We start from the raw sequence: 16,467 nt of genomic DNA on the forward strand, positions 1-16,467 counted from the left end.
TTAAAACAGTGAGTTTTTATTCCACGGTGCACCATCACACTAGTAAATTGCCCGTATCTAGTTTGAACTTTGAGTTTGTTATTGGTGGGAAAAAAATGTTCAGTGGCCCTGAACATGGAGCAGGATTACAGAGAAGATGGACCGCCTGCTTGTTACATCTGAAACTCAATCTTGTTATTTGAAAATATTACTTCAGGAAATAAAGCATAGTAGCATTTAATGTTCTTATATCTTTTTTTAAATCTGCTGGTGATTAAAATCATTTAAAATTAAAGTTAAATGCAGCTGAAGTTTCTATGATTTTCAACAAGGAGAATCTTTTGCTTTATAAACCTTTATGCCTCAACCTTTTAGACGGTTCCCTCCATCTTTGTTTCTACTCTGCTTTTGATTAATTGCTTTAGTTTTTTCTCTCAATGAGCCTCAATTACCCATATATCTGCAGAGAAAAGACAGCGTGTTGAAAGATTGGCTTCCATCTAGGTGTGTGAGTAAAAATAAACGGTCTTAAATAAAAAGGAAAGCGTCTAACGGCAGGGATGTATGGAATAAGCTGACTGCACCGTTCAAATGCTGGTTGTGCTTCAATTTGTGATTCTCCTGCCAACTCTCTCCAACAGCTCATTGTGGGTCTAAAAAAAGTATTTATATTCATGTATGTGTGCACGGTGCATGCGTGGTGGAGCACATTGTGGGCGAGTTGTACAGCAGATTTAAACCCCTCAGCTCTCTCCTTCACTCCTCTTGTCTCTGTTTCTCTATCTCTCTCACCCTCTCTCTCTTTCTTTCTCTGGGAGTGGAGCAACAGATTCACACTTTAAGCAGAAGAAGCTCCACTCCTGGTGAAGGTAGTAGATGTTGCTGCTGGTTCTGGGTCCCTATTGACATGTTTAGGCATTTGAACATAATTATCAGTTTCTGCTGCGCTGACCTCTTGGAAAACTCCTTCACCGGAAGATAGCCAACGTTCTTTCAGATCAAAGTAGGAGAACTTGAGAATTTAGGTCTTTCGGGTCTTTTCAGGCTAATCTTACTCGTTATTCATGTTCTGTTTATTTCTCTCTCTCTCAGGACAACTGTGCTAGAGTGCTGCTGGTCCGTGGAGCCGACAAGGAAGTGAAGAACTACAACAGCCAGACTCCATTTCAGGTAACGATGAAAAAAATAAATAAAAAAGTAACTGCAGCTATTTTTACTTCATTCTTGAGATTCATCTTCGCTCTTAGAGTGTTGGAAACACATTTATAGCCGAGGCACAATTACGTTTTCTCATTTGTTGCCATGACAACAGTGCAAAACAGCCAAGGTCAGTTTTAGTAAGGGATGCAAATCCTTTCCAGTCCAATAATGGAAATATTGTTATTAAAGTCCGTTTGCAGAATAGCAAGGGGTAAGTGAGATGTGCCTACTGGAATTTTTTCTCTTTTCAGATGTTCCTAAAGCAGTTGGATGTATTTTTGTTCTGAACTACTTAGATGCATAAAAATACTAGTTTAGCTCAGATGCACTTTGCAACAATATAAAACAAGAGCTTAAAAAAGGTCAGTGGGCTTGCATAGTGAATAAGGCATGATCATGACTTACAGTTATAGTTTCCACAAGCATTAAGAAATGCCCCTTTTATTTGGTTAAAGGCTGCTGCAAACAGACTTTTAGGAAAAAATATAAATATCTGCAGGAAATAACAGCGGGGTCTGGTTTTCCAATGCTTGCAGTCCGACTCTCTTACCATGTGGTTTTCCATTTCTCCAACATTTTGACCAAATAACATATAAATTAAATCAAAATAACAGCGCTGATCATTTAAATTGCTTTTCGGAGGACCCACCTAAATGATGAGAAAGTGAAATCTTTAACCGTGTATCAATGAAGTGACTGAGACTCAGTGCAGAGTCCCAACTGTAGGAATTTCAATCCAAACAACCAATTCAGAAACATAATATGAATAACATTATAACCACCAGCAGGTAATAAAACTATATTTTTATCATTGTCCTTGTTAAAGAGTGGAATATATTAGTTAGCAATTCAACATTTTACCTTTAATTTGATTAATTTAAAGCTTAAAGGAAACACATTTGGCCTGATCATTTGAGAACATTTAATGATGACCTCATGAATGGCTACATTTCCATAGATAAAAGCTATCAGAATAAACAGACTAAAAATATGTCATGTAAACATTCTAGTCAAAATATCTTTGAATTTGGCAGAATTGGAGTTAAACTGTTTACTCAATAGTGGTTAATGTCAATCCTATCTGCATGCATGTTAACGCTTGACAAACTGTAATACTCTATAATTCACCAAAGGCTAAATTATTATGTTCTGTAATTCTATAATGTTGGTATAAACCTGGTTAAACTGGAGTTCTTTCCTCAGAATGAACTTCCTCTGAGAGATTAATGCCAGCCAGACATAATCTTACATATTAGAGCGGAACTTGGGACTGCCCTCTTGTTGGGAGTGCCTCTTTATATTACTGTTGCTGCTATTATGTGAAGGTTTTCTGAGGGGGGGGGGGACCAGCAAAGCAAAGAGAGCTTCAAACTGATATGTTTGACTCATAACCTGTGCCCCAGTTATGAAAGAGTCTTATCCAGGCAGGCATTTACGAAAGGTAGTCCCACGGGGTCCTCGAGGTCCTCCACATCCACTCCAGTGGAGCGTTTCATTAGCTGGAGCGCTTCAGAAAGAGAGGGAGGAGAGGCTGAACCGAGATCACATCACTGCGTTAGTCAGTCTGACTTCAGCTGAAGCTTAAATTTAGCCGTTTCCCTGGAGCTTCATTTCTCTGAAAACATTTCGACATGTGAATGATTTAGATGATACTGTTCTAAACCTGTTTTATTTTATGGTTGCGTCAATATAAAAACCTACAGCATTATCTGATATTATTATTACTGTTGTAGTGAGTAGCAGCCATTACTGAACATAATTTCTTCCCTCACAGGTTTTCAGCTAGGGGACTGTGAGACAGTTGTTAAATGTTTCTGTGACCCAAGTTACAAACAATTGAGTCCAAATGCAATAATGATTAAACTAGAAAAACAATACTTTTACAGTATGTGTTATCTACCTTTACACAAGCACCAGATGCTTGAGCGGATCTGATAACTGTGGAATAATTCTTGATTTATTCAGTTTTTTTTATTTTCAGGTGAAATTTATTCTAAAACCCTTGTGGTTTGTGTTTTTTTCCTTGGATGTTAGTAAGGTTAAATATTAAAGTGTGCTGGTTTTTCTTTCTGAATAGGGGTGATTAGTTAGAAGCTATTGTTCCATTCTTTATGCTGAGATGTAGGGAAAGGAAGGAGGTTTGAAAAGGACTTTCCTCCCTAGTTTAGATAAGAGGGAAACAGAAAAACAGGTCCTTATGGTGTTTAAGATCCCCACATCCTGTCTCTGCTGTGAACGGAAAACAGTTGTCTGAAATGTTTATCTGAACATATATCTATGTCCTTTGATGAAGTGTTTCTGTTGGGAAGACTCAATGTTCGTGTGTAAGAATTCTCTATAAATGCAAAGGATGGGCAGCGACCTCGTCAGAATCACACTGAGAGCTGTATTCAGCTGTTTGTGTCATTCTCCTCTGCAGAGTAAAATAAAACCTTTTCTTCCTTGCATATCAACTCTCAGTGCTCATTTTTACTCCACACCCTCTGGGCTTAACAGGTTAGATATCCATCAGTCAGTGCCCAAACCTCTATCTGGTGATAAAACTTTGGTCATTACTCCTCTTTTGACAATTTCAAAGGCATAAATCATGCAAGATAGATTTTTTTCAAACTTTTAACAATGTTATCATGTTAGTTGTCATCATAATCATGTAATTTTGTTTGACCCATGCAGCTGAAGCGGCTCCTAATGAGCATTTAGGAATATGAGGTGCGTGACACGATTCATAAGTAGCAGATTCTGGACTTTGAAAAAAAATGATTTTTTCTGCTCAACCCCATATCAACCAATAAGAGAAGCTGATCTGTGAGCTGGCAGGGAGATAGAGACAGGACTGTTGACGCAGAGTGCTATGATCACACCCCTGAAAATGTTTATTAACGCCTAAATTAAGTAAAAACGTTGAAACCTGCCGGCAAAATATGTTTGCTTTTATTATTCTGGTGCCTGTATTTTGTAAAACATACCTCAAAAACGCTAAAATCTACTTCCAGCTGCCACCAACAGTAGGGGAAAACCCCCAAGAGTCTGAGCGTCTCCAATGTAGAGATAATATTTGAAGGCAGGATCGTAATCTAGATAAACTGACTGTAGATAATGTTTTCAGGTGTACCTTCTTGCATAAAAACATGTTAAAACTACTTTTTAGCTGTTTTAACAAAGTGGTTTAAATAAAGCCCATCTGCCATTAGAACATGAGCAGCACAAGTATCAGAAGCATTTTTACACGTTACTTGATGTGCCTTAGGGACCTCAAACATGCGCGTCTGACCTTAATGCGTACAAGCATGAAAGACGAAACAGCAGACACTTATTTGTTGCTCAAATCGCGTTCAGTGTAAATGTTGCATAAGTCGTTAAAATCTGTTTTTGGGCCTCGAGGTCTCAGACTTTGTAAATCCTTCAGAAGGGGTGCAACATCATGTAATGAGCGCCACCAAGACAGGTAGAGGCACCACAGCTGGTGCTATGTGGTCATCTTGCCCTCGCTGTTGGGTCTTTGGTGATTTCGTTGGGGTCTATAGGTGTTGGTTTGACTCCAACAGTGTCATGGTTGATGGGGCAGTGAGGACTGGTCCCCCTTGGTGTGTTGATGTTTTTGTAGACCACATACTCCAGCGGTGCTCTTCTGTTTGGTGGCCTATAGCTCTCAGGTTTGCATTATAAAGCCTGTGGGGTTTACCCTGGGCTACTGTGGGCCTATTGGAGTACGTCTTATCTGTTCTTCTTCAGCCAATTTGCTTCACTGACAACCTACCTCTGTATGGCTGCCCTGGGGTGATACCTTGTGTCCGTCTGCCTGGAGCGGTTACGGCCTTCAGTAGTCATTTGTTTATCATGAATACTGTGTGTTGCAGGCTTTCTACTGTTCTTGCTTCTTTATCAACCTTTTACCTTCAGGTACTGTTACAAGCTCGCTCACATACGCCCACTCAACAAAGACGCACATAGATCTATACATATGCTCACCCACACACACCCACACACAAATAATCCAGGTGGTCGAAGGTCATCGAAACACAGGTTGCTGTTACATCAATGAGGCCTGCCTACATTCATGCTTATTAAAGTCAATCATGCAATTAGGACTCCATCTTCAGATATTCTTCGTATAGTGGAAATCAGGCTACAAGCTTCTCTCTTCTGTAATCCTGAAATGTAGGATAAGGACAAATTGAAAAAGAAAATGGAAGAAATGATGGATGTTTTACCTGCTGCATTATTAACTGTTACATACAAGTGCTGTTCAGAGCTCCAGCTTTCAGTTCTGTCTCTTCTCCACACTTTTTTAGAGCAACGCTACTGACAAGCTAAACAAATCAATAATTGACATCCTGACTTCAAGTCATATCAAAAGTCTGGCCCATAAGTGTTTACAGATATTAACCTAGTTACCCTTGATGGAGCTGATCAGGATTTAAATTGAATGACCAACAACAACCATTGAATTGAATTTAAAGTTGAGATAACTTGATCTTGATACTCTGTTTATAGTAACAAGTAACGTTACACATGTAGGTCACTATACAAGCTGCCACAATACTTATGTATTAGTGGTCCCACAGTGGGGAAAACACAGGCTTTTCTACAGCAGGTACAAATTAAAAGATTACAGCTTTGAAGTTTATGAAACAAGAGACAGGTTGTGGGTTCGATGCCCGGCCTTTCTGCATAGAGTTTGCATGTTCTCCATGAGCATGCGTGGGTTTTCTCTGGGTACTCCGGCTTCCTCCCACAGTCCAAAAACATGACTGTTAGGTTAATTGGCTTCTCTATATTCTCCTTAGGTGTGAGTGTGAAAGGTTGTTTGTCTCTGTGTTGCCCTGCGATGGACTGGTGACCTGTCCAGGGTGGACCCCGCCTCTTGCCCATAGATAGCTGGAGATAGGCACCAACACCCCTCGCCATATGTATTTCTTTACTGTTTTCAAGGCTGCACTTATAAAAAAAATGAAATTGTCTAGAGAGCTGTTCTTAACGAAATTTCTTTTTGTTTACACTTGTGTATACAAAATGACTAAATAAATCTGTCTAAGTCTAAGTTTAACTGAAGTACAGCATGGAAACTCAGGTTACCTTGGGACAGGGGAGCAGATTTCCAATGGTCCCCAGAAACATAATCCAGGCTCCACCAAAAAATCCATCCGCCCTCTTTCCAAAACAGGAATTGAGCAATCTTAAGGAGGTTAAAGGGGTGAATGGTAGATATCAAGATCTGCCACTGCCTTAGCCCTGGCCAGAATAGGTAACAACTTTGTTTCCCAGGACCTTTACCATCAGCAGACAAACTGGGATTTAACCGGGTTCCTGATTAGGCCGTGGTCACTGAGATGAACAAAGAGCTAAGGGACCAGCCACTTGTACATCTTCTAAATAGACTATCAAAAACTGTAAAACTGAATCCAACAGTCCTGTTTTCTCTGTGATTCACCCTTCAACCAAAGAGCATTTGTAAAAACTTAAATACCATTTTAAAGTAGCATAGTTTTGGGTATATCCAAGAACCAAGAACCTGATGGTAGACACCTTAGAATAAACTTGTCATCCCTACCAGATGGGCAGAAAAAAGTATAAGGAATGTGGAACTGTCATTACTGGTTATTAAGGCACTGAAAAACCAAGGGAGTCACAGAAGGGATACAGTGGTCTACTTCTGTAGAGCTACTGTAGAAGAAAAGGATGAAACCATGACAGCAGGAAACTCTGACAAAACACTCTGGTTTACATTCTGCACAGCAAAAGAGTTAGAAAAAAGAATTGGGCAGAACCTTCAGGGAGACAGGGGTTGGTGTGGAAAAGGTATAGCATCGATTAATAATTTGATAGCGCACAAAAAATTGGTACTAGTATGGTAACAGACACAGAGACTATGTTCCGCAGCTATTAAAAAAAAAAAAATCACCAACCTCAACCTATGGGTGTGCCTTTCAGTAGGCGTTCATCACTCTGGCACAACATGTCCACCAAGAAGGCCAGCAAATGCTATGCTGTGCTCCTGAAACCACCAACGACACCAATAAACCTTGTCTATGATGAAGCATCTTCTCAGATCTGCTGGTACACACAGCTGCAAACTAGGGTGGTGGTGGACCCAAGTCCTAGACAAAACCTAAAGACAACATATCATTTGAGATGACCCAGCATCCAATGATCCATCTTACTCTAAGTAAAAATGCCTTGAAATGTTATAAAACACTTATTACTGGAATAAATGTGCTCAAGTTTTTCTTTTATTGAAATGAAGCCATTCAAATCTATAAAATTCCACAGAAAAGCATTTTTTATTTCAAATTTCATATTTTTCTATTGGTATTTTTGCAAATTCAGTCAATTTCCCCCATTGTACCCGGTGCTCCCTTCTGGTAGCAATATCTACGCCCATTGAATTTTATCCAAAGAATTATTTTTTTTCAGTTAATCATTTTGTAAATGTGCGTCCATAAACAGAAACTTGTTAGTTTTGTTTTAAATTGAGACTGATTATGTTCTTTTTTTTTTTAAGCTAACACCCAATAACCTTAATTTATTTGAGGATGGTTCCTGAACAGGCAGATGACCTGTTCAGGAACCATCCTCACATTGTTATCCTTGTTTTATCCACCTAATTTTGGGGAATTCTCGCCTTTTTTGCATACCTAAATGGAAAAGCAAATAACTAAGGAACTGTAAGCCCAAATTACATGTGTGATACATTATTTGAAAGCTAACACCTTCTAGTTTCTGAATATATACATGGAAATTGGGTGAGTAAAACCCCCAAGCTGCATCAGTTCAAACAAGACTCTAAATAGTTTTTTTATTCTTGAAAATAATAGGTATTTTTTTTAACAGTACTTATAAAGTCATGCTTGCTTGTTGTGGCTGCTTTGTCGTGGTACATTTTGAAATGCTGCTATATCTGTGTTATTGTGCTTTGGTGCTCGCTATGCTCATAAAATGAACTAAGTGGTTGAATTGTGGAGAATCTAAGCTTTCAAACGTTGTAAAACGATGTCTAACATGTCTATATTGTTAAACATTTTACCAGTGTAATTTTCATGCATTTCGAGTTATTATTTGTAAACGCTTTAAAACGGTGGGTTTTGAGAGGTTAAGGTACAGCCTAGGCCTGGGCAAAACACTGCATTTCTTCCATTACCGACATTAACTACGATAGCAGGCAACAATTTTCCCATGTCGGTAACAGAAATAACTGTAATTCTTCCATTTATCCTTTGTGTGCGCTGGTGGCTGGGATATCCTTCCCCTTTAAGACGCGCGGTTTTGAGTGAAGGTCTGCGAATTTAAACAGTGCGCATTGTTCTGACTGCTTGCTCAGTTCAGTGACACAAAAATTACGCCATAGATGTAGACCGAAAGTAGCCTCATGAGACCATCCTGATCTCGCAAGCTTTCAAGGTTTTACTCGCAGATCAGTCTTGCTACTTTCCGTTAAAGAAAATTTGGAGCGTGGTTATCGAGCAAGTTTTATCGGAATTACAGAGTATTTCTTCACTAAAAGAAGAGAAAAACAGTGCTCTGGAGCCTTTACCTGCAGCAGCAAGAGTAGCCTGCCTTGTGGTTGTGTTTTCGTCGTCACTCTGTTACGTCATATGCTTCGTTGATCTGATTGGTTTATTTGGCCCGTCTATTACCGATATAGGCCGAGCAGCTAACCAGTATTTTCGCCCCTTCCCAAAATTACTTCAACGGAAGGTTTCCAGATGGATATGCGGAGCAAATCCAGCAAATCCATCTGGCGGAGTCAGGTTAGACCGAAAGACCATGAAATGCAAACCAGCTGTTGTTTCCTTTGCGCAAAACATTTTTCTCCTGCTTAATGAGACATTGTTTAATGTTTAAATTTTAATGGGTAAAAGCCTAGTTTAAGCTCAGGAGAGGGTAGCGATGCTGAGGAATATGAACATTTTGAAATTCTAGAGGGATTTTAAACTGGCTAATTTTCTCTCTCCCTCCTGTGGGGGAGATGCAGGAGGTTGCTGCTCGCAGTCGTTTTTAATTGAACAACCAAACGACTCTTTTAATGAGGGCACAAAATTTGAAAAGTTCCTCTCAAAACGTTCCAAACACAGAGAAGACAATGTGCTGTGCTCTATAACCTCTCCTGGTCTTATTGACCTGATTCACCCACTTTAAAAGCAGCTTAGGATCCTTAGGAAACTTAAACTAGCTTATACCATCCATATATGGGTTAAAGCAAAAAGTTGCAATACAAAGCGAAGGGATGGTTGCATTCAGTGTTGCCAACTCCTCTGTGAGGAAAGTAGCTATTGGCTGTGCTGTAAGTCGCTAGAAGTCGCTGAATGACAACATTGCCTAATTTGCATAATATATATTTTTTTATTTTCCCCTTGTGGTCCACTAAGGAGCTTAAAACTCATGGTAAAACATTAACATTTTGAACAACAACAATTAACAATCTAAATGGAACAAAAAAAGGCTACAAAGAATCAATGACAATGTGAGCAAATAATGGTAATTGTTGTTAATTTTTTTTCAAACTAATAAGATTTCCCTCCACACACGCAGGCTGTGCTTGAGTGGGTCCTCGTCATATTGGTCAAGGCTCTCTATGGCAGGTTCAGCAACTGAGGGAGCTGACTTCAGCGTGATCAACCTGCGCCTTCAATCCCTGCACATGCGAGCGGTTCATTTGCAGTCTGGACGCTGAGGGTAAACATGCTGTGGCTCTGACTGCAGCGCTGAGAGGGACTCCTGTGGAAGAGGGAGAACACCAGGAAAGTCGCTAGATTTGTCGCTAGTCGCTGTTTTGAAAACGAGTCGCTGCAGGGGTCTGAAAAGTCGCTAAATATAGTGACAAAGTCGCTGAGTTGGCAACACTGGTTGCATTTCAATCCATGAAAGCTTCAGCAGCTGTCCGTAACAAACCCACAGTTCCAGCTCTGAGCCGTTCTCCTGCATACGTCACTCCTGTTTTCTTTACTGAGCGGCGCCTGAATCCTCTGAATGGCACAGTTTTTTTTAACAAAAACTATTTTGTGCCTATGAAATTATTACATTCATCATCAACACTTTTAAAGAGGGAATTAAATATTTCCCGATCATGATCCCGACCGCACGGAGGAGCTGGCGTGCGCGGAGAGCGATTTTCTCCTCTTGAAGCAAAATTTTCTCGCGCATGTGTGATTTTGTTGTGTAGTTGTAGATAAACCATTAGCAGAAGTAGTTTAACCTATATGCGAGTATGTTTATTTTGCTCGCAGGCGTTTTGAAATAAATGTGACACCGTACAGGCAGCTGTGGTCAATCAGAAGTTAGGACATTCAGTTTAACTAGAAGCAGCCAAGCAGAAATCTGTTGCGGAAGAATCGCAAGCAGCCATTGTTTTACTGACAGCAGGCTGAACAGCAGAACATCAAGCAGCCACTAAACATGTTGGACTCTCACTGGTTGTTGAGTGGAGAAACAAATCGCTCTCTTGCACTTACTATCTTTATCATTGTTGCACTCTCCTCCTACACATGAAGCCCAGAGCTGAATCCAACAAGTTTATGCCTGTTTTACAGATGGAAAAGCAGGAAGCTGGAACAGGTAGAGATGAGAGGAATCTGAGCTTCATAAGTGTTAAAAATTGTCCCATCTAGAGCCAGGTTGTAGATACTCATGTTATAGTTTACCTTTTAATAGTTTTTTGTGTGTAAATAAAATCTAAATATTTTCAAAAGGTTTGCCAAACATCATTGGTAAAATAAGATGATGACGTATTACATTTTTGACTGTTTTTCAGTTGAGGTTTTCTAAGTGATTTCCTGCATCTTTGGGACTAAGGTCATTGTAAAAACAGCACTAAGTAATTTTAGTGTAGCACTTCCCAAACAGGACGCTGTCGCTCTCTAATAAGCTGGACGATGACCAAATGTCTAAAGAGGTGGCAAGTAATTTACATTTTCTAATGCAAGTTACTCTACAGCAGCCGTTTCACTGCAAACTGTAACTTTTATGCAAATCAGTGAAGTATAAGTGTTCTTCTCCAGTCATCTTCTTTTTTTTTTTTGCTCTCACAAGGTCATTCAACATCTTCATGTTGGCCTGCCGATCACTCTAAAGTAACCATACAAACAATAACAGAGCTTATGGTATTATAAGTCCAATGACAGGTCTGCATTAATTTTGCATCCTTGTTTTTGTTTGTGGTCTCGCCACACAGCAAACACGATGCCGAAATTTACTCTTCTGTAAATGCTGTCCCGATCCAGTTCTTGGTTGACTTCTTCTGTTGAGTCAGCCATGTCAAACTAAACAAATCTCAAAACTAAAATATTCTTATATAATTACCTGTGGGTAGCACAGCACAAGGCATATGGCTGTTGATGCCAATGACCTTACATTGGACTCTTTCCAATGTCTTTCATCTAGAGCTGCAAGACTGACACAGGTTCAGTAGAACAGCAACTTTTAAAGTGCAGTCAGTAGGGGATGACACAGATTATCATCACAGGGTCTTAGAAAGGGTTATATTAAGGTAAAAACTGTACTTAGTGCTGCTTTAAGGTTCAGTGTTTAGACCAAATAGACACAGTTAAGTCTTTGGAAAGTCTTTGGAAAGTCTTCGGAAAGGCTGGACAGGGGAAAGGTTGACTGAGGCCATGCGTGCCAAAACTGTCGATAGGTTTATTCTTTAGGGGCGACAGTGGCGTTGGATGTAGGAGTTTGCCCTGAAATGGAAGGATTGATGGTTCAAGCCCCGGCTCAGACTATCATTGTCGTTGTGTCCTTGGGCAGGACACTTCTCCTGCATTGTCTACTGATGGTGGTCAGAGGGCCCGGTGGTGCCAGTGTACGGCAGCCCAGCTTCTGTCAGTGAGCCCCAGGGCAGCTGTGGCTACAATGTAGCTTGCCACCATCAGTGTGTGCGTGAATGGGTGAATGAATGTAGTGTAAAGCGCTTTGGTCAAGTGTCCTGACTTGAAAAAAGGCGCTATATAAGTACATGCCATTTACCATTTTTGGCTGCCAGTGGCCCCGTCGTCAGGCGGTTTCCTTAGGGCGCTGCCTTTTATCTTTGTGGAAAGATAGGAACCACATTTGGGAAGGAGAGGGAAAAAAAGGAATATTTCACACTTTATTCTTGACAGGGTACAGTTTGACATACAAAAAAGAACACTGCAGCACAGGAAAAGCACTTACAAATATTTCAGCAGAGGGTTATATTGGAGGCTTAGGAGTCACATGTGTGTCTATCTGATATTTGAGCATATGTTGTGTGTGTGTGTTTGTGTGTGAGTGTGTTCAATTTGTCCATGGACGCTGTCCAGAGCCTATTGTCATTGATAAGATGGAAGTTTGTCAACTGGAGCTATAGTTATAAATGCATCCACAGGTGTCTGTGGGTAGGGTTGGCGAGGGTGCAGGAGGCTACATTTCTGGGCCCTTCCACCATAACATCCAGGGGAGTTTTGATAAGGGTGAGTCCAAATCCAAAATATACTGTTCTTTTGGGAGCAAGCTGCACAGAATTTTCCGTCTACCTTGAAGTCTTTGTTGCTGGGCTCCACATGGTGGATACAATATTGCGTATTTTTTGGGATTTTCCCCGTTGAAGTGAGCGTGCACATCCAAGATTTTATCCCATCTCACCTTTGAGTTCAACCACCACAGCCAGCTTGCATTCAGTCGCACCAAGCATACGGCTCAGTTCACAGTCCTGCTCGTTCACAGCCTTTTTGAGCGTGTCAAACAGTGCCGGCAGCCTGATCATTGCCCAAATTGCCGCCAACATCCTCTGTAATTGTAGATACATCAGGTATCCTTCAAATCCAAACAGAAGAAATCCAAGTATCAAAAATCCAAACATGTATACATCTTCCACGTCCTCCACTGACAACATTCATCCTCCAATCCTTCCAGGAGTCCAGGGTGTGTCCCACAAATTATGTTCCGTCCGGACAGGATGGGTCCCCTTTTCCCCTGTCTTCCAGTTGTGAAAATTTGATCAATTGCATTGAGAGACCATCCGACCCGATCCATTGTTTCATTAGGGTGATATGAATAGAGGGCCCAGAAAGACAAGACACAAAAAGCAAAGACAGGGCAGGGAGGAAAAGGAGCAGCAGGAAAATGTGACCGCCTCTGCCAATAGCAGAACAGAGAGTTGTTTTTTATTTTACTTTTCATTCAGCTCATTGAAGTTTGCTGATTCAGTTTTGTGCACTACAGATTTTAAGGGTGCATTCACATTGCTCATGCAATCCAGGGATCAGGAGAATGGGGAGCATTAAAACTTTGTTTTCACACAGAGATTTTTAGATTAAGTGAGAAAGCTTCTAGCAGTTGTAATGGATAAGAGAAACAGCATGAAGTAGAAAGTCTTAAGAGATACATACAAATAATAAAATAAGGTTTTTATGGTGCTTTGGTTTCTGAATGTAGTTGCATGCCTGCACCGTTTCTGTTTCTGTAGCCACACAAGTCATTTGCAGAACTTGTACAAATCGCTTTAGGGCAGTCGGGACCGTTCCAGGGTATAGTTCTCTGGTTTGTTTCAGGCCTGATCCATTCTAGAAACTAGACTAGAGGATGGTAAAAAGTGCTCCAAAAGTTTTCTTTGAAAGCATTTGGTAGTCATTTTGGGTTCTGGACTATAGGCCACCCTAATTTCTTTTCCTTTTGGATCCCTTTCCTGTTAATGACCCTGTTTGAACCAAGCTTCAGCTTCCTGACAGACTGATTCATATTTAGCTGTAGGGTTCATGACGATTTTTTCAGCTGAGGAGTTTTAAAGTTACCCTGTGTAGGTGTGTTTTAAAGCTTTTTATTTCAAACATGTACATTTTCTTTTTTAAACAGTGAATTTCCAAGGCACAGATTCATACAGTCTCTTGATTAAATTAGTTTACATCAAACATGCATAGGATATGAGAGCTGATTTGAAAGGTTGTCACAATAAAATAGCAGATGATATCAATTAAACCAGTCAAAAGTAATTAAATGTCATTGTAGTTTTTAAACGCAGCACTGTAGAGTAAATTGGGTTCAAGCTGCTGCTGCAATACATTTAAATGCATTAAAAGGTCATCCTCTTCAGAGGTTTCATCTCATTTGTATTGGCCTTCTAAAAATCCTGAATATCAGAGCGCAAACATTACATAACTCTAAACAGGAATACATCTAGACACAGAGCTCGAACACACATACCCACCCACACTGCAATATCTCAGAAAAACAACAGAAAGAAGCTCAAACAGAAGATAACTACATATCAAAGTGAGACCAGAGTGTTAAGTTAAATGATCAAACACAAACAGGTTGTTCTTTTCATTATTTTCAATAAGAAAGAAACAGAAGTGCAAAGAATTAAATAACTCTGCAGCACCTTTACACAGAAGAAAACAAAGTTTTGTTAAGAAACTATTCTGCTCTGACTTATCAAATATTAATAACTAACATGGGATAAAGATTTCCCTAGGAGCAATAAGCACATTTTCACCACAAGGTGACTCTATCCCTCCATTTTCTAACACGCTTACTCCCAAGTGGAGTCACGAGGGGTGCTGGTGCCTATCTCCAGCTGTCAATGGGCAAGAGGCAGGGTACACCCTGGACAGGTCGCCAGTCCATCGCAGGGCAACACAGAGACAAAAAGGACAAATAACCATTAACCCATACACTCACACCTAAGGAGATTTTTAGAGAAGCCAATTAACCTAACATTCTTTGTTATCGGACTGTGGGAGGAAGCCGGAGTACCTGGAAAGAACCCACACATGCTTAGGGAGAACATGCAAACTCCATGCAGAAAGAATCAAACCCAGAATCCAGAACCTTCTTGCTGCAAGGCAGCCACTGAGCAGCCAGTCTGTCAGTCTTCATCAATGGCAGCTGGTGGAGTTTTCTCCAAGGCAGGCTATAACTTCAAAATACACGTAGACCAAAAACCAATCAAATTTATACCTATGATCACACCAGTATATTTATATGAATGCACACAACAAAAAACAAGCTTGGTAGACCCTGGAGCAGTCACCAGTGGCTTACAGGGCAAAACATAATGGCGAAATCGAACAGCCACACCCACTGAAGCTCAGTTTAAGATTTTCCTGCTGCTCTGAAATTATGCTGTTTGAATGGTATAGTGCATGCTTCCTCAATTACTGTCCTCAACAGTCATTAGCAGGACTCTGGAGAACTTGGCTGCATACTGAGGACGTAAATTAGCCATTTCATTTCAGCGAGAAAGCAGAGAAACATTTAAAATGTGCAGGAGAGCAGATTTTCATGCAGGGCTGGAAATGAGAAAGCCTGATGTAGACCAAGCTGTAGAAAATGCAGGCATGCATACGAAGAACATACAAAGCCCACACAGAAATCCTCCTATTCCTTTTTATGTTTTTATTTTTAGTAGCGCAAAAAAATGAAAAAAGAATTCCTCCCGTTCTTTCTTCCACATCTTTCCCAGTTTATACATAGTGGCTTCTCTGCATGCTTCCCAGTTCAAGAGAGGAAATCACACTAATACCCCCCTGATTAGAAGCCATTCCTGATGAGCGGCTGCCGCCACAGATCAATGAGGCACGCTCATTGTGCGCTGCTGCACGCACACTCTTAATTAGGACAGTGTGTGGGCGTGTTGTGGCCATCCTATCTGATAATATCATGTGTCAGTTCAGCTTCTGTGTAAGAATGTGTGTGCTAGTGTGTGTGAGCACTGCTCGCACTTTCGCATAGCTATTATTGCCGGCAACAGAAGGAAGAAAAGCTGAAAACACAGAAGAATATTCAGCCCCCCCCACCGCTTCTCTGAGTGCTTCATTTTTGGTATGCAGGATTTTTAAACTTTCCTCTATTCAACCAAAATCACTGACATTTTTCTGCATCCCTTTGTGTTTTTTTAACCATCTCTTCACCTCTCTTTCACCTTTAAATACCAAAGTCTCCTTTTTTTTTTGCATTGCTTAATTTCAAGGTTTTCTGAACCTCAAAATTTCTTACTGTACCTGCAGTTTTATTCTAAATTCTTCTCCACGCCCATCTTCCACAGCACATCTCCCTACTTTTATCAGCCTTTCTATTCCCACACTGTGAGGTCCTAATGTAAGCCAGTTATTTCTTTTTTGCTTAAAGGAATAGTTAGAAATTTATTGAGGTGGGATTCTGGGATATAGCTAATAGTAGTCAGTTCCTTAACCTGCAGCAGAGAGAAAGAGATTTTAGTGAAGCTAAATTCTCATCCTGACACATCCTTGGTGCCTGTAAGAGAAATGAATCCTGGTTCTCAAAACAACATTGCATCACTTTTGACCTTTGGACTGAAGATGTCGCTTAATTTGA

The 16,467-nt window shown here is 40.4% G+C and overlaps 1 protein-coding gene across 1 annotated transcript in view; it reads left to right on the top strand.

Moving 5' to 3' along the window:
- Nucleotides 1-16,467, top strand: part of LOC119788861 (SH3 and multiple ankyrin repeat domains protein 2-like) — a 381,590-nt gene that overhangs the window by 178,676 nt on the left and 186,447 nt on the right. Inside the window, exon 10 of the mRNA XM_038293549.1 lies at nucleotides 1,072-1,149. Coding sequence (XP_038149477.1) covers nucleotides 1,072-1,149 — 78 coding nt within the window. The remainder of the gene's footprint in view (nucleotides 1-1,071; nucleotides 1,150-16,467) is intronic.

This window comes from Cyprinodon tularosa, unplaced genomic scaffold (assembly GCF_016077235.1).
Source record: "Cyprinodon tularosa strain WSP-4 unplaced genomic scaffold, ASM1607723v1 ctg328, whole genome shotgun sequence".
NCBI classification, from domain to species: domain Eukaryota; kingdom Metazoa; phylum Chordata; class Actinopteri; order Cyprinodontiformes; family Cyprinodontidae; genus Cyprinodon; species Cyprinodon tularosa.